Source organism: Homalodisca vitripennis, chromosome 1 (genome assembly GCF_021130785.1).
Source record: "Homalodisca vitripennis isolate AUS2020 chromosome 1, UT_GWSS_2.1, whole genome shotgun sequence".
Classification (NCBI taxonomy): domain Eukaryota; kingdom Metazoa; phylum Arthropoda; class Insecta; order Hemiptera; family Cicadellidae; genus Homalodisca; species Homalodisca vitripennis.
In genome coordinates, this window is record NC_060207.1 from 64774057 (window position 1) to 64793608 (window position 19552).

Consider the following 19552-nt stretch of genomic DNA (forward strand, 5'->3'; position numbering starts at 1 on the left):
AATCTTCGCAATAAAAAGTGCACTACGCAAACCATTTATTGAGATATATAACCAACCAGTATTGCAATGCTGTAAAATTAAGCATTTTTTAAATAACATATATCAATCAAATACATGGAGATTTAGGATTTTGAACGCTTCACAATAGTGCTAAAATGCATGCATCAATACAAATGTCTCGTGTATTCTATTTAGCACTAGTGTATTATCCAGTTATATATTTGCTAAGTAAGATACCTACGGATACTTCGACTAAAATTAATTAATGAGTTTAGTCGCTGTATACACAAGGTGTCCATTAAAGCCCTTGGCAATGTTTTATATGATTATAAATGAAAAAACACCCACTTAAACTTAAAAGGGTGTCTTCAAATTACTTTCTAAAAATCATTTACACATCAATATATTTGATTTTAAATAACACGAAAACCTCAACCTTAACAAAAAGCTATTAAGGATAATTTGTTTTGTAGATTTTACAGTACATCCTAAAATAATTGATTACGTATAAAATTAATATGAAACTTTTAATGATCTTAATTTATAAAAGTAAGAAATAGTTTAAATTTTATTTTATTTGATGAATATTAGTTAGTAAATATTTCTTATTTTATAACTGATATTTACTCTATTAATGGTAACATATTTAAATGTTTAAATAAATCACCACAAAAACAATTAAATATAACAACATATTATATATAGTATATATAAGTCAGAATGTATAAGTGTTATGGGGTCCATCGCCTGAGTTTGACAATCATAAAGCGAAGACAGTGAAATTATGGAATAAAGTCAATTAATCACCACAAAAACAATTAAATATAACAACATATTATATATAGTATATATAAGTCAGAATGTATAAGTGTTTATGGGGTCCATCGCCTGAGTTTGACAATCATAAAGCGAAGACAGTGAAATTATGGAATAAAGTCAATTAATCACCACAAAAAACAATTAAATATAACAACATATTATATATAGTATATATAAGTCAGAATGTATAAGTGTTATGGGGTCCATCGCCTGAGTTTGACAATCATAAAGCGAAGACAGTGAAATTATGGAATGAAGTCAATAAATCACCACAAAAACAATTAAATATAACAACAACAAAAAACAATTAAATATAACAACATATTATATATAGTATATATAAGTCAGAATGTATAAGTTTTATGGGGTCCATCGCCTGAGTTTGACAATCATAAAGCGAAGACAGTGAAATTATGGAATGAAGTCAATAAATCACCACAAAAACAATTAAATATAACAACATATTATATATAGTATATATAAGTCAGAATGTATAAGTGTTATGGGGTCCATCGCCTGAGTTTGACAATCATAAAGCGAAGACAGTGCAATTATGGAATAAAGTCAATTAATCGGTACTCTGTGCATATAGTTTTCTTCCAGCAAATACGACCCAATATAGTTAACTTTTAATAAATGCAGATTACATTAACTTACAGCGTCTATATCACCATTTAACTGAGTGTTAAGGGTAACGTTCAACCAACAAATTTAGTGTTGATACAACATCGTGTAGCTTGCATCAGTATAGTTCAAGTATCATAAAAACTTCCTCTCACCACACCATTCCATCAATCCTGCCCATGATTATTTAACGGCAATTTTCAAATAAAGTTTTTCACATACCTTTTTTTATTTTTCGAGCACATAAAAAGTACTCAATAATTATCAGCAATCTTACCACTGCGCGGTGTTGATAACGCTAATCTAGAGACATCCTCCCAACCCCACTCTTGGCATGTCCCCACCACCACCCAGGCGTCACCCGGCAGTGCCTCTAGACTTGTCGCTGGAGTGTCGGATCATGGCAAGGGCTTCTCGCCTCAGCGTCGGCAGCAGCTTGGACTCGGAGTCTTCATCACTGATCGACGATGACACAGAGTACAGTGTGAGCCCTTACTGTAAACTTCCCCCCCTCCCCGCCACCCAGTCGGTCCGTATACACCGTTTTGTGAATCAAGGGGGCGCTGAAATAATCCGGAAGGACTTTTTCACCTTCAACATAAAGCAGACCACACTATTGGGAGACAATGTTGTAGAGACAAGTTCAAAAAGTTGTACAGTGATTTTGAACCCTGATGGAACCATTCAGAGCACGGGTAAGTCATTAGTAACGTTCGCACTGGGAGATGAAGAAAAAAATCACATGCGCATATAGATGCAATTCTGTTAGCTTGTCTTTTTTATATTCACCCCAATTTATTTTTAATACTATTAACATTCTAGCTTAGGCCTATTCAGCCATGATAGCACCACCTCATCTATAAGAGTCCCTCGATAACAAGAGTCTTCCAATTCCTTTAAAGACTCTTGCTATCGATGTTCTATTGTACATATAAAATAATATATTACCACATTATGTGAAGTAATATAATTAGACTTTCAAATAATTGTTAATGATTGTTTGCATATAGGTCAATGGTATCCTCAAACCTGGTTAAAGGTATAATTAATTGAACGTTGCAAACTGTTAATACAAACCTTAGAGTATACTAAAATTCTACTTAAAATTTAGACATTGCATACATAATCGGGTTGTAATTGCATCATTTGGAAATGATTATATGCTGTTAAATGAAATGTAAGTATCCATTTTTTCAAGGTGGTGTATATGAAAACGAAGGTAAAATTTTAAATCGATGACCTGTATTGAATGTAAATATTTTTTTTCATACCAACTGGGTAATAAAGTATAACATTCTTCAGATACTTGGCTACTTTTCCGTAGTCTAGTCTAGTCTAGTCAAACATGTTGAGAGGTATTAGTTGTTTGTTGCTCCTCGCTTGTGCAAACGTATCTTTAAAGTAGTCGTGCTCGCTTAAGCATTGACAGATTTCGTTGGAAAAAGTACCATTGGAATTGTTATAAAAATTTAAAAATAATAAATAATAGTAAAATAATACATTTGTTATAAGTGATGTAATACAGCTGATGCCTAATAAAAGATAAAATGCTTGCTGCTCCCGGCTTGTACACGCCTTTCTTGAAAGTAGTCGTACTCGCCTATGCATTGACGTATTTCGTTGAAACAGTTTTTTTATTGCAATGAAGTATATGGAAATTGTAATGAAACTGCTCAAATAGCTGATTTCTAGTACATTTGTTAAAACTATACTTATTTTTTACGTTATTTTACTTTGACAATCTTCAACAGACGCAATTTTGTTAATATTACAGAAAAAAAACTACTTTTTTATTTTTTATTCTATCCTACGTTCCCTATTCAATTCTACTTTCTTCATCTTAACTAGTTTTAGAGAAAATATTTTTTAATAAAAAATACAAAATGGTGACTCGCGGCTAAACGAGCCATTCATTTCTCGATCTATGTGTATATGACATTTTTTGTGACACCCTTTTGTGAACACCCTGTATATACAAGGAATTGCAATGACGTTTAAATTCGACAAAAAGAAAATTAGAGTAAACGATGTTACATTTTTGAGTTCCCAGAATCCTCTTAGCTGTAGGCTATAACTGCATTGACAAAAGTGTTATAAATTAAATAGTTAATAACTAGTTTTTAAATTAATATGGCCACTGTTGCCTTAAAATAAAAATAAGGAAAATCATGTCGTGCAAAGGTTGCCAGTCAAGTCGCCAAAACAATGCCAGGCGAGCGGTAGGCCGCACACCCCACCACCGGCCGCGACGTCAAGGAAAACCCGTGAAACCTGCACCGTCGTGAGTGAGCGGCTGTCGGTTCAGTCTAGCGCGAGTGTCAGCAGTGACTATGTGACGTCATGGAAGGGCCGCGACTCAGCATCGCCAGCAGCAGCAGCTGCGGCAGCAGTCTGGACTGTGGTAGTGCTGATAACTCCCCCTTGCCCTCGCCCTCGCCACAGGCCTTCCCACCCTTCAGTGTCGGATCCGTGGTCGTCAACGGTGACAACAACAACATCCACCACGGCAACCTGACAACCGTCACCTACAACCAGTATATTGTACCCGGTGGCGACCAGGTGGATTTACCGCCAGTGAAAATCAACTCGGAAACACATTCGAGGTTTTTCCCCATTGAGGTTCCCGAGCATAAATCATCTGGTGAGTTTACATACTTTCGACGATGTAATAATAAATTTCTCAGTATTTTAGAGTAAGGTTTATTTAGTTTCAAGATATTATTTGTCAGTTTAGTCTTCACATTCTTTCTCACAGAAAGTGCATAAAACATAGCTAATCTAGTAAGAACCATATAGACATCTCTTTGTGATATAGTGATACAATTGACGTAGCTTGTCATTTTTTATAGCAAAACCTGCACTTCCAGTCCTTTGGATACACGTTGTTTTACTTTTGTGGGTATACACAATCTAATTGTGTTTAGATAAATTGCACAGTCTATATTATTCATCAACATTGGGTTTTAGCTAAACTTTGAAGTATACATTTCCTCAACTTGAAACAATTCAATTTTATGACAACGTCAATCAAGGGCCTTGAGTTGGTTATTTCGAGGGCGAAATCTTGATAACTGCAACGAAATCTAAAGAGGCGAAGTCCAACATGATCCACTTGGAGGGGTGGGGGAGGTTAAACTAAAACATCATGATGCCTCCTCATACAGTCACATGTTGAGTGTAGGAGGATGTAACAAGACCATAACATATCATGTTTTCTTTACTTAATAAAATAAATTCTTGGGAGATCTTAAGACCTTGAATTTTTACCAAATTATCTTTGTAAAGAATTAAACTGTAAAGATTTAAAATTTATTTTAAATTATTGTTTTATTGAAGTTACGTCATACAGTGTAACATAAGAGTAGAAGGTTTTGCATAAACCTTATAACGTTATGATTTGGTATGTGGGTTGTCTCTTAATTCCTTTATCAGCACTTTTAAAGCCTTAGTATAATACGTATTAGGCATATTAATTTATTACTTATTTTAATCTCTTGTCTCATGTGCAAGGACTTTCACTGAGCCCAATCATTCTCATTAAATTCTTGAGCAACTGAAAGCAAAAAGATTGCCTTTATAGAATCCATTACTATACATTCTATTATTTATGATGTATTATTGGAGTTCTCATGTGTATCCTTTCTACATAAGACATGATATTTATTGTTAACCATTCGTTCTTTATTAAAAATTACGTAGTTCGTTTTGGTGTTTAAAATAAGAGTAGGATTCTTCAAGTTAATTTTCAAGTAATACCTTTATATATATATATATATATATATATATATATATATACATTCATTAAATTTGTATAAATGGCAATAGCCGAATTTAATTTATTTCAATAAACATTGAATCGCAAAAAAGTACTTGCTCCGCCGGGACTCGAACCCGGATCTCTCACTTGCCGGGTGAATGTGCTACCATTACACCACAGAGCCCTCACTTTTTACGATTCAATTATTTTGTATTTGGCCGTTTCTTTCACATATGTGTTTAAATAACCAAACTAACATATGATCGGAAGACCAAATACCTGTCAAATGACTTATATTTACATTCATTAAATTTGTATAAATGGCAATAGCCGAATTTAATTTATTTCAATAAACATTGAATCGCAAAAAGTACTTGCTCTGCCGGGACTCGAACCCGGATCTCTCACTTGCCGGGTTCTTATATATATATATATATATATATATATATATATATATATATATATATATATATATATATATATATCTTTTTCACAAGAAGATATATATATATATCTTCTTGTGAAAAAAGTAATAAGGATAATGACTCGTGTTAAAGCACAAAATAAATCGAAATATATGTAAAAGTATAGTAAAGTTAAGTAAATTAAAGTAGTCTTATTTAACCAGGCGTAGTTAGGGCTAAGAATCCCCCTCTAACACTTAACCTGGGGACCAACGGCTTAAAGTTGACTTCCAAAAAAGCTTCTTTTTCCTTCTTTTAAATGTCATATATGTATAACAAAAAGAATAATAATAATATTATTATTATTATTAATATCATTATTAATATTATACATGTCATAATATAAACCCAAATATAATATCTAAAGTTACTTTCTGTTCATACTGCGTTGCAAACCAAATTAAAATCCTGGCATATGTTGGCCTAGTTATGGAGATCTAACTTTAGTAAACAGATGTTGAAAGAAAACTGGTAAGGTAAATAATGCCGTCCGCTTAAAAGGCAAGTGGTGGGGACAGAGCTTTATCGTGATTGGCTAAACCTCAATCTGAGCAATCAGCGATAAATATGGTTTTTTCATCATAGGTTGCTCGCTAGCTTTTCGATAATCTGGTGCTGTCTTGTTATTAAAGCTGTGCTATGCACTCCAGACTTAACCCAAGCATTGAGCCTATTATGCTGTTACTGCTTGCATAAATTGACGGTATGCTTTTAAAAATCTAAAAATTCTTAAACATATCACAATAAATTGTGGTATAATTTAATCAATGTAGGAGTTATGATATCATAATGTTTCCCGAGTGTCTACTTGCCTGGTTTATACTGTTCATCTGGTATTAGAGTTACAATACTGAAAGGACAATTTCCTACTAGCAGATGATGTACTCGAGTGAAGCAATTAAAAGTCATTAAACATTGTCGACGAGCCGTTTCCTTGTCCGCTCATCCAAGGCTGGTAGCCATCGGGAATTTTAAGTGTTGCAGTTGGCAACAAAGCTACTTTAGTTCAAGTCCGTTTTTGTAATATAACACTAATAATGATATAAGTAACATCATTATTAGTTAAAAATACTAGTATTAGACAATGATCAGTTAGTATTATAAATAAAATCATCATAATATTCAAATGTTCACAATTCTAAAAATACAAAATGTATTAATTTGTATGAATAAAGATAACGATGTTGTTCCTATTTTTTATGTTCTACTAAAACAATTATTGTAATTTTAACCGTGCTGAATCAACTATAAGTTGGACTTCTCAAAAGAATAAACATTAGACGATATTTACAACCATTAGATAATACATTCCAGTAGCAATATCTGGGGTAAAAATATATGTTTATTTTTGAGTTTTTTATTGTAATGATATAACACAGACAGTCTCATTTATTAATGAGTTACAGCTTAGTTAAGTGGAGAATGAAACCAGCAGTAGTAAATTAAAATGTAGTAAAAGTGTAACTTTTGAGCGTTACTAAAAGAGACGTTATAATGTTATGTTATTCTTATCAGATAAAAATTGCCGTTTTAAAGCTTTGCCATGTTTACTCATACCATTAATTTTGTTAGTTATACATAATATTGACAGCTGAACAACACGTTAATAACAAATCGTATTAATTAAGACTTATAAAAACGTAACCTTGTTTTAAAACAAACTAGAAATTTCCACTAAATCCAAAAATTACGGTACCTTAAGAATTCATAAATATTAAACAGAAACCGATGTAACAGACAAATTTCAGAAAATGAGCCTAAAGGAAAACGCGATCGACACAGTATTTGTTAGAATAGAAAACATATAACTAGTAAAACGTATTTTATACTGAAGTTAAAATTTGTAAATACAGCTATATTTAAATTTAACTTCAGAAGAGTTGTCGAATTCATGACCTTATTTATTATTAATATGATTTTAATACATTGAGATACAGAATTGGGAGCCAGTTTATTGTATAGTTCAACAAGAGCTGTACAATGTTGACAACATAATTCTTAAGTTGTTTCTGAAGTTATCATTGTGTTTATGTTAGAGTATGGAATAACAAATAAACATAATAATGTTTTTTTCGTGCAATACGAAGTTAGCTACAAAAGTAGTTATACGACATGGAAATTAAAAAACCCGTTTTGTTTAAAATTTTAGTAATTATAGTTTTAAAATTGCTATATGGGAGCTGTCACAAAAGGAACTGTTGTATTAATGATAAAAAATACAAATGCTAACACCCTTCATTATTAAAATGTGTAGTTAATAGTTCTAGCGTTCGTTATTTATTTAAATGAAATCAAGCAAGAGATGAGAACATCTGAATACTGATAATGAATATGGTACGTTCTATTCTGGACATAAAATCATGTTGTTACCTAATTGTTTGTAATCTTTAAAAACATTAATCCACGATAATCCACATAATCCCACAATGGAGTTACTTGTTATTACTTGTTGTACAGCTTAAACGTTTAAGTAAACCCTGTACTGGTTCTGTTTGTTGTTTGTGGGATCACGTTTCAGCATAGTTAGAGGTAAAGGTGGTAATATGAGCCCCTACTTTCTTTTTTGTAAATAATCAATTTTATTTTTTTATTTTTACCAAATTATTTGTGTTGGACTTCAACTAGAACATTTGGTGAATATATTTATAAATAATGCAGTCAATTAATTAAAACATAAAGTGAAATAAAAAATAAAAAATCAAAACAAGACGTATTGTTTAAAAAAAATTTCTGTGCTGGTATTATGAGCCCCTAAAGTAAATACATGGAAAAGAGTGTTAAAAATGACAGTCATACAAAAATATCCTATATGAAAATTGTATTTTATTAATTACAAAACTTTAACAGTGTAAAAAAGGTGTAAACAAACAGAAAATATTTTATGGTCTGCAAAAGTCACAACATACACATCTTTTTCAGCCCCAGCACAATCATTGTGTGGCCCACATTTCACCCACATCATGCACTGGATCCACAGTTCTCCTCGATGATCGGCTGAGTAAAGTCCTTCACAAAACATACAGGGCGTATGCTCATCTCCGGGATTATCAACTCCCACAGGCATTTCCAAAACTGACTCTCCGGAATTGAACGGTAGCAGTCCGATTCATCTGAGTCATTGTCTCCGAAAATTTTCCGTTTTACAGACTTGACAGTGTTTTTTTTTGTCTTTGTTGCAGACTGGATTTTTTTCCTTTTTCCTTTTCTCTGATTCTTCTTTTTTAGCGTCAGTCAATTTCTTTTTTTCCGCTGCTTCTAGCAGAGCATTTTTGTAGGGTGATGATGTGACCAGAGCAAGCTTTTGACGGTTTCGGTCCTTTGTTTGAAACTTTTTTCTTAGGTTTGGGTACAGGCCAATATATCCTTTGGTGACACAGCAGTTTGTCGAATGTTGTTGTTTTCCACATTCACCGGATGGACCTGCAAGGTCTAGGTCTTCAGTGGACGGTCGAAATAAGGTGGATGTGATGGGTTGTAGGTGGGCTTCGGTCTCGGGGGGGTTATCCTCACTTAGACTTTGGATAATCTCTTCATGGATCATCGACGTCCTCCTCTGAGTGTTCAAAGTTGTGTACCATTTGAGGCTGTGTCGGCTTTCTCTTTCTTGCTTGCAGTAGGGTTTCCATGTCGAATGTCTCTTCAGATGATGGTGCAAAGTCTGCAGCAGTGAAGACATTCCTGTTGCATGGATACAATCCGGTTGTTTTAAAACCCATTCACAGCTATCGACCCTGTCTGGCAAGCTAGGTACGCTTGTCTAGAAGCTCTGCAATGTCATAGGGTCCCACTCGTTTTTTCGCCATGTCGAATATACCGGCGTATTTGTTCACTGTAGTGGTGTTTTAGTGGCCCCAGGAATGACTTGTCTAACGGATTGTAGCTTATGTGACGTGTGTGGGGGCAAACTAATGATTGATATGAAGTTATCCCTCGCAAGATTCACAATATCTATGTTTTTTGTGTGAGAGTTGTGACCATCTAGGATCAGAAGTACAGGATCTTCTTTTGTTGGCTTAGTCTTCTCAATAAAATGGCGTAGCCAGTCTGTAAACAGGTTTGATTGTATCCACCCTGAAGGGTGGCACCTACAATCGCCCCTGGTGGAGCACCTTTCATAAGCAGATCTGTCATGTTTTTTCTTGGGAAAATTAACATGGGCGGAATGAAAGTGCCCCCCTGCGCTCATGCAACAGGATGACAGTCACAAGAGAGCCTCTTTCAGCTGAGCTAAGAGCTCCCACTTGTCTCTTCCCCCGTAAACCAATCACTCTGGGAATTTTACTCTGAACCACAGATATCCCTGTCTCGTCGACATTGAAAACTCTGTCGGCTGGGTATTTGTGTTTTCCTATACTCAGCTTCTAAGATGTCGAAAGAAATTGTTTACTGCCTCTTCATTGAATCCATTTGCCCTTGAAAATGAAGTTGCTGAAGGTTTCAATACAGATTAATACATCCTTGTGCCGCCTCTATAAAATGGTCGAAACCAAGCCCTACCAGCTAACCCCTTCTGTTTTGAACGGATTTTTTATCCCGTTTCTTACACCAAAGTTGGTAAGTCTATTCTGCGAACATCTTGTCTGGTGAGAACCGTAAAACTTGCTCTCCATCTGAAGCAGGTACTCAACAAGCTCCATTTCCAGCTGGTCTCCCATTATAGTTTTCCTTCCCAGACGAGTGGCAGCTGCTTCTTCTGGTGGCTTGTCACCTCGAGCAAGTCTTTGCAGAGTCGGTCTTGGGACAGAAAATTTCTGAGAAGCCTTTTTCAATCCCATTTCTTTGTTCCTAATCGCATTTATTGCCATGACCATATCATCGGTATTCCAATTTTTTCTTTTAGGTTTTTAGGTGCCTTGCTTAAACTCTTTCGTGGCATCTGAAACAATAAAAGTAGGGGAACACAAGTTGTAGTGCATGTAATATGAGCCCCTTAAAGATGGGGCTCATATAACAGGCACAGAAGGGGGCTCATATTACCGACATCGCCATATTGAATTTCCTTCATCCATAATCTATCTTTGTTACTGTCTGAATTATTTATCACCCACAATAAATCAAAGCTTAAAACCTACTCTATTAGATTACTTAGCCTATTAGAGTTACTGCAATCGAATAGTAATCATAATTAATGGCTAAAAAGTACCTTTTTTAAAGTTTCTTAGTTGAAGAGAAATACGAACACACCTGTTGCAACCACCAACTATCATCAATAACTGAACCAGAGTGCTCTAGCGGCACTAAAACAGGAACTTAATACAGTGTTTCCATCGATCCCCACTAGATTGCGTGCGCTGTATGACCAGATATATTGGGGGCTCATAATACCTACAGGGCTCATATTACCACCTTTACCTCTACGAGTGTGTAAACTCTAGTTACTGTAGTTGCTCGCTTTGAGGACAAAACCGCTTTGACGAGTGGTTAGCAGTTTGGTTTGTTGTATTATAGTTATTTATAATATAATGATCTATAAATCTACAAATATGATTTAAAATTCCTGTTGAATTAAATTAGCAACAAATATTAAGGTACTTTCAGTTTGAGTATTTTTATTCTACTCTCAATAATAATAAATAAATTTTATTTTGTTTTGTTTCCATAATTATGTTTGTTATCTTGAAAACACTTAAAGGCTAAATAGTTTGTTCTTCTAATCATTCTAGTACTTGAGCATGTAGGTTTGCGAATGGAAATTAAGCACACTTTCACAAAGTGATTTATATGTTTTTTATATATTTATATGGAGCTATAAAACAAACCGGTTGTGGTTTGTTTTATAGCTCCAGTAGGTCGTCCGTATGTCTTACATTACATATTAGTTTAGTTAGCCTCTAAAAGCTTTAAAGATAGTTTCCATAAGGACACTCGAGACCTCGTGTGGTAGGTCAGTAATACAATAAGTAATATAATGAGTTATTAAAAACCATAAACAAATTAATACAAATTTACTGTTGTACTTAATATTTTCTAATACTCGTATTTGTAAGAAACATTTTTCTATAGTTAATATGCAAAGTGCAAAGTGCAAAGTGAGAAAAACGAGAAATGAAAAACTTCACATCTCAATAAAATTCAGAAACTCCATTCATGCCATTTATTTCTATTTTGTATGTTTATTTTTTTAACCTGATATAATTTTAGCGTTCAAAAGTCCCTTTCTTACATGTACAATTTTGATTTTCATTGTTTAATTTTGTAACATAATGGATTTATTGTATTTTAATCCATTCTTTAAGTTTTGGTGTTACAATTTTATAGGGAATATGTCAAATCCACTTTGTTCCGCATCGGTCATAAAAGTCCGTCTGTAAATATACAGCGGTTATTTAGAGAAAGTTGTTAATAGAAAAAGGTTGTTGGATTATAAAAAATAACAATTAAAAACTCTACGTTGTATATGCTTGAATAGTGTTTTTATTGGCTTAAATGTTATAGAAAACTGCGTTTCAATTAAAAAAATACTATTAAAGTTTTTTTAAATGTATCTACCCTATTACGAATGTGTGCTTGTTAAAGTAAAAACACAAATATAATATTTCAAACAAGTTCGTGTAACAAGACGTTTTATTTCATACATTGGTTATTAATTAATTATGATCCACTAATAACGATGTTATGTGAATATGCCAAAGCCTTCTTGTTCCGCATTTAGACATAAAAGTCAATAATAAATATATATTTAGAGAAAATCGTTAAATTAAAAAAAATAACGAAAACATTGTAAAGGGTTTTTCATTTTGGGCGGGTAGATGTTGAGATGAAATAAAACAAGATATGTATGATATATTAACGAAATTTATTTTTCATTTGAAAGGCCCATGTATGCCATTATGTGTGGAATATAACATCGTTCAAATGTCCACCGCGGTTTCTCACAATGGTACGGATTCGAGTGGTCCAATTGTCAATTACTCTGCCGCATAAATCCGGTTGAATTTGGGCGATGGCCTGGGTTATGTTGGTATTAAGTTCATCGGTTGGTTGAGGCCTATTGGCATAGACCTGCGACTTCAGAAAACACCATAAAAAGTCTAGGGTCGTAAAATCGCACGATCTCGGTGGCCAATTCACTTCACGTCTGCGGGAGATAACCATGCCCTCAAATCGTTCGTGCAAAATGTTCATGGTTCCGTCGCTGTGTGGCACGTAGAGCCGTCCTGCTGTAACCACATGTCGTTTACATCCATATAGTTCAATTTGGGCCAAAAAATCCGTTATCATCTTTCTGTAGCATTCGCAGTTGACAGTGATGGCCTCACCAACGTTGTTTTAAAAAAATACGGACCAATCACACCGCCAGCCCAAAATCCGCACCAAACAGTAACTTTTCGTGGATGCACCGCTACCTGGTGAACCTCATGTGGGTTTGCGTTGTCCCATATACGGCAATTATGCTTGTTAACATAGCCATTCATCCAGAAATGTGCTTCGTCGCTGATGATAATTTCTCGGTCGAAATTAGGGTCCTCTTCCAAACGTTCCAAAGCCCACTCGGTGAACAAACGGCGTTGTCTATGGTCATAAATGTTGAGCTCCTGGGTCAGTTGGATTTTGTACGGATGCAGGTCTAAATCCAGACTCAAAACTTTCCAAGTTGAAATTTGTGAAAGACAGAGTTCTTGTGCACGGCGAGAAATTGACTGCCTCGGGTTCCTCTGCACACTTTCACGGACAGTGGCGACGTTCTCGATACATCTGCTGTTCTTTTGACGTCTGGGTGTAGGCTGGTTGTTTACCGAACCGGTCTTCTCGAATTTAGCTACCAAACGTTGAAGAGTTGAAATTGAAGGGCTTTCGCGTCTGCCTAAAAATGGTCGCAACGCACGTAACGTTTTAACTGATAAACACTCATTTTGATAATAAAGTTTAATCATCTGAACGTGCTGCTCAATCGTGTAACTTGTCATGATGAAATAAATTGTAGTGAAATGGCAGAACTTACTGAACAACATTACAATAATGAAACAGCCGACACCAAAACAACATGGCCGCCGAAAGCTGCCAACATCTACCCGCCCAAAATGAAAAACTCTATCTATATTAATCAAGAAAAAACGATCTAATTGTTATCTATTGTATTTTGAATAAAGGGAAATTTAACTCAATTTTTAGAGGCTTTTGAGGTTAAAAACATTTAAATTGTATAGAACGTGCGTTTAGTTTCAAATGATAATACATTGTTTTATTAATTGAATATAATTGTCAATAGAAATATGTGCATAAGAAAGTAAAAACATAAAAATACTTTAAAAAAAACTTGTTTTGTAATAAGGACGTTTAATTTCGTACTATAATTACATTGTTGAATTAGGTTATGTTCAGCCAGTATTTAACTAGTAGTTAATGTTAGTGAACAGTTTTTACGTTCACAACACCAACAGTGTTGTGATAGGTTTCCTTATCTTATCTTTACTCACGTTTAAACTTGTGCAAAATACCTTCCGATTCTCCGTGTTATCACCACTTCAAGGCTTGGCAACTAACATTTAACCGATAAAGTGTTCTGCAACAATGAAACTGTTTTTAGCTTAAAATACAAATTTAGTCCATGCAAGTTTTTTTTTTACTTTTACTACTTCTAGACCACCGTATTATAGGTTAAATATTCTTCGGTAACATAAAGTAGTATTAAGGCAGTACGATTTGAGTACCCGGTATATATAAAATTTTTACCGAAAAAAATAAAGATGTAAAATAGGTCATAATTTTAACAAATTATAAAAAATAGAAGTGTAGTTTATATATGTATGTCACATTTATTCCCATATAACAATCTTAAATTTATAAAAGATCATTCTTGGGTCGTGCACTAAGCTAAAATTATCTCTAATTGAGTGTGTGTATGATAGTTCTAAGATTTTAATTGTTTAAACCTTTAACTTTTCTCCACTTACCCACTCCCAAAATTTATAAAATATCACTAGGGGATCAACGTATTACAAATTATTTAATGACTTGTACATTTTTGTTTTTTATTTCACTTTTATTTATTATTTATTCAATATATTACTTTATTAAATATATTACGCGCTTCATATTATTGGCTAACAATATCTTGAATTATAATATTTCAAGGATTTCAAGTTATGCAATTCTAGCAGTTGCTTCGTCGCGGTGAAACGTATTTATAAATATCATACATAATTTCATTTCAACTGTGAGGAAAACCGTGGTTTAATTTGCAATTGAAAATTATTTTTTATTACTGAATAAACTTCTTTCTAATTTGGATTCTGCTTATTTTTGATGTTTCATTAATTACATCCTAATAAAATTAATCAGAATGCATATCACTTAAGCTTATCGGTTTCTAAGAACGAATGGGAACACAGTCAAAATAATCTCAACTCGGTCACGGGTCGTCGCAAACTGAGATACGAGTGTGTCTTGTGCTTTGGTCTTGTATTACGTCACCGTAATTATAATTAACCTTATAAGACCGCGCTTGTTGTGAATCCCCTTTTGAAAAGTACCAGTTTTTAATCAATTCATATTTATTGCTGATATCTTTTTGCCCGTAGGCTAATCACATTCCAACACTGACAGTGCAATGCGACTTGTTTAATCAACGCATTATACACGAGTGTGCAAGCGGGAAATATAGGCAAGGTGACTGGTTTTTAAAATAATTTTTGTTCCCGCCTAGGTAATCGGGCTGGAGCTGATATTTTTTTGTCTAGAAGAACAGGACCTTCTCTTTCTCTTCAATAATACACTGATTTAGATTTTATTTTGTGTCTGTTTGAAGAAATTGAACTGTTGTTCAAAAGGGTTGACACGAGTTTTTTTAGACTTATGAGACCATCCAATCAGGACAAATGGTGAGATAATTTTTTTACAAAATCAAGATTGAGAAAGAGAAACGTAATTTTAAATATATTCATCTAGACACCTCACAGGTTTTATTACGGAATAAAGTGCTTGTAAATCAATACTCGCTACTAAGTCTTGCTGAAGTTTGAGTAATATGCCCTATGAGTTTGTAATTAACTAGGACTAATTAGTATTGCAATGCAATATTAAAAGTTAAAATGACATCCACTAATAATATTATTTCTTAATAATGAAAAGCATATTATTCCATATTACAAAACTATATTAAAAAATAACGAAATAAATAAAAAACATTGCTGTATGGATGCAAAATAGATGTTCTGTGCTTAGGGAAGACGCTTTCAAATGGAGAAGGTTTCTTGTACGAACGAAAAACGGATCTCACTGTTGTATCAGATGTCACTGACATATGGCAAGCTGACAGCTGCTGTCAAGGTCTGTGTTGATTATGAGTCAACAATGCAGTAGTCACAGCCATGACTGTCAACTAACTACCGGTGTCCGAAAAATGTCACGTACGTATGGTTTAGTTTTCACGGACATGGCGAGCTGACAGCTGCTGTCAAGGTCGTCTGTGTTGATTATGAGTCAACAATGCAGTAGTCACAGCCATGACTGCCAACTAACTACCGGTCTCCGAAAAATGTCCGCACGTATGGTTTAGTTTTCACTGATATGGCGAGCTGACAGCTGCTGTCAAGGTCTGTGTTGATTATGAGTCAACAATGCAGTAGTCACAGCCATGACTGTCAACTAACTACCGGTGTCCGAAAAATGTCACGCACGTATGGTTTAGTTTTCACTGACATGGCTAGCTGATAGCTGCTGTCAAGGTCGTCTTTGTTGATTATGAGTCAACAATGCAGTAGTCACAGCCATGACTGCCAACTAACTACCGGTCTCCGAAAAATGTCCGCACGTATGGTTTAGTTTTCACTGATATGGCGAGCTGACAGCTGCTGTCAAGGTCGTCTGTGTTGATTATGTGACAACGCAGCACTCGCAGCCATGATTGCCAACTAGCAACTTGTACCAGCAACGGGTCCCACATGAGTCGTCAGTTGTTTTGTTGTCCAATTTCTTTAATCTAGTTCACACAAGACTAACTCACTCTTGTTCCATTGGAAATATCGGTTACACTTTTCATTTTAGTAACTTATTTCATCAAATATTACAATATCACTTATATCACTTGCAATTTCGTAGGCTTTACACTTGTATAAGCACTCCTGGCCAATGTTGAGCTTACCTTGTTGCCACGATCAAGAAAATATGACACAAATTGTATATTTAAGGCCTTTATAATTTGCTCAGATATAATAATTTTACATAGTTATTTTGGCTTGTTTCCCCGACCAAGAATATAAAAATAAACAAGCAACTGATATCTCTCATCTGTGACGTTTGGCGCTCCCGGCCTGTGAAAGTGTAACTTTAAAGTGGTCGTGCGCACTTATGCGCTGACGGATTTTGTTTATGAAAATACCGTTGGAAATGTTATAAAAATTGCAAAATAGTTGGTATCTTTCATCTTTTCTATAACTTACGTAAAACAGCTGATGCCTAATAAAAGACAAAATGTTTACTGCTCCCGGCTTGTGCTAGTGTACCTTTAAAGTGGTCGTGCTCGCTTATGCACTTATTGTATTTCGTTACAATAAGTACTGTTAGAATTGAAATCAAATGTATTAAATATTTGATTTCTGGTAAATTTTATATAACTATCCTGGGTTTTTTTGTTATTTGACTTTAGAAACTTAAATGATAAATAATATCACCAACAGAAGTTTCTGCAGTACAGTACTGACCAAGCACTGCAACATAATAATTGCTAAAACGGAGTGTTAAAAATATATTTTTACTAAAACTTTAATTTTCTTATCTGGGTATTTTTTTACTCTGTGTTCAACTGTGCTTGCAGAAAAGGTTGAGAATAAGAAGTGTTGTTACTATCAAGCTTACGCTGGTCAAGACCATAAATGTAAATAAATTTAAAAATGGTTACATTAATAAAACAGATGGTCATGAAACAATGTTCACACAGATTTAAATACATTAGACAGCCTGTTACAATTAATAATATTTGGTTGCTGTAATGCAACTTTAGACACCAAGGGGTGTAGCCCGGACGTATTTTCGAAATAAGCATAGGCCTACTGTGTATGTTACTGTAGTTTGAGTATGATGTGATTGAGTAACGACATGTGCACGAATACACAGACTGACAATACCAACAGCGCTGCTCTCCATCTCCGTCACGAATGTGTCATCGTTGGCATGCGCAGTAACCACTCCAAGTGTCCTTGCTTCTACTGGCAGTCGCGGTTTACATTGTATCGTTTGGCGCGGGATATTCGTGTCATTTTACAATACCAGTGGCAGAAAACTAATGGCGCTATGACATTGCAACATTCTTTCACGTATATTGTAACATAGGAGCTATTCTGTTTTATTAACTTCGTTTCTTTTTAACACAATTGTAGTCCTACTCACTCAAACCATCTTCCACAACCATAAACTTCCCCTCAAGTTCTCCCTTACTCCAATATTTTGCAGGTCGCTGGTGCGCCAATCCGAGCGTAACATTGCCCACACTCGTATATTATATCACCCACATGAAAGTAACATTCCTTCATGCTGTTCCCAGTATAGGTTCTACTGACAGAGTAAAAAAAGTCATTCTAATCTTAAAACTGTTGTCAATTCCTAAATTTTAAGACATGTCCGTCAAATTCCAATAGTTTGACCAGTGTCGTGGCGTATGTTGTTTATTAAATGAACGTTTATAACTGATGCATTTAGGTTAGACGTAATAAAATATTTCTGGCCTATGTACAAGAATTATAAAATTTTACGTCACGTGGTAATTCTTAATGATTGTTACAAAACCATATTGTATCCAGTTTGAAATAAAGAATCTAGAGTGCAGCTCACCTATACCAGTTGGTTATAGTTTAAGTTTAATTACTTGTGTGGCATTGACTTTCTTCGTTTTATCTTCACAACATTGACAGTAGTATGAAATGCATACAAAGGGCAACACTGGTTGAAAACTGAATCTTTCAGTCCCTGTATATCGTGGGCTGATACTGTTTTAGCTTTTATTTACGTGTTTCACGGTTGATTTTAAGTTTGTAAAAAATATGGAGACAAAATTAGTATGTCATTTTAAATATTTGATGTCTTTCCACTTAAATTCCTATTTAAACTAGCACGATTAACAATTGGTTCCTTCTAAATTTGTCATTACACAAAAGACTAGGTTAGGTGTTCTTACAGTGACTTTTACTACCTGAACTATTCTAAGAAGAATATGCACATCAATATAAGGGCAATACTAGGCAATACTACAGCCCTTGGATGTACTGCTTGTCCAGTTAACGAAATACGTCTGCCATTGCAGGTAATATGGCCCAAAGTGGCAACAGAGTTATGGTCCCGTGATGTCAGTTTTATTGTACGAGGGCTTTGTCCAATGCTGGTTTTACTCTGGTCCAGAATTAGTTACTCGATGAAGCTAGTGTGAATGGTCTGCAAAAAAAGAAACGACATGTATCTCTAAGTTAATGGCTCAATCCAAGTCAACCAAATTTAAATAACCGGTAAGTGAGGTTACATCTAATTGCAATAAATCAGTTGTCACTAGCTTGTCTCCTTTGGTTTCCTATTGGTTCCACACAATAATGTATTAACATTACACTATAGTTTTGACTAAGCGAAACGTGACTAACCAAATATCCGGAATCGATTATAAACACAATATTGTTTATAATTTAATTAGATTATTAATTAATTAAATAAATAACAACCGTATTATGGAACTCAGCATAGTGTAAAGTTTAAGTTATTTCCAGTGTAATATCATATATACACCTTATGTTTAGTAGTAGAATTCCTGAGAAATGTATCAGATTCGCATCGAGGAGCATATTGGTTTTTCATTTACTCAGAAAATATAAAACCTTATTGTATTTCATGGCTTAAATATAAAAAAAATTGCCTATGCATCTTACAAAAGGAAAACCATCAGGTATTAGGAGCCGAATATTTGTGT

General features: G+C 34.4%; 1 protein-coding gene across 1 annotated transcript in view; it reads left to right on the forward strand.

Moving 5' to 3' along the window:
- Positions 1-1762: 1762 nt before the first annotated feature.
- LOC124363326 overlaps positions 1763-19552 on the forward strand; it is a 79426-nt gene continuing 61636 nt past the window's right edge. The window contains exon 1 of the mRNA XM_046818606.1: positions 1763-2138. Coding sequence (XP_046674562.1) covers positions 1778-2138 — 361 coding nt within the window. The 5' untranslated portion in view covers positions 1763-1777. The remainder of the gene's footprint in view (positions 2139-19552) is intronic.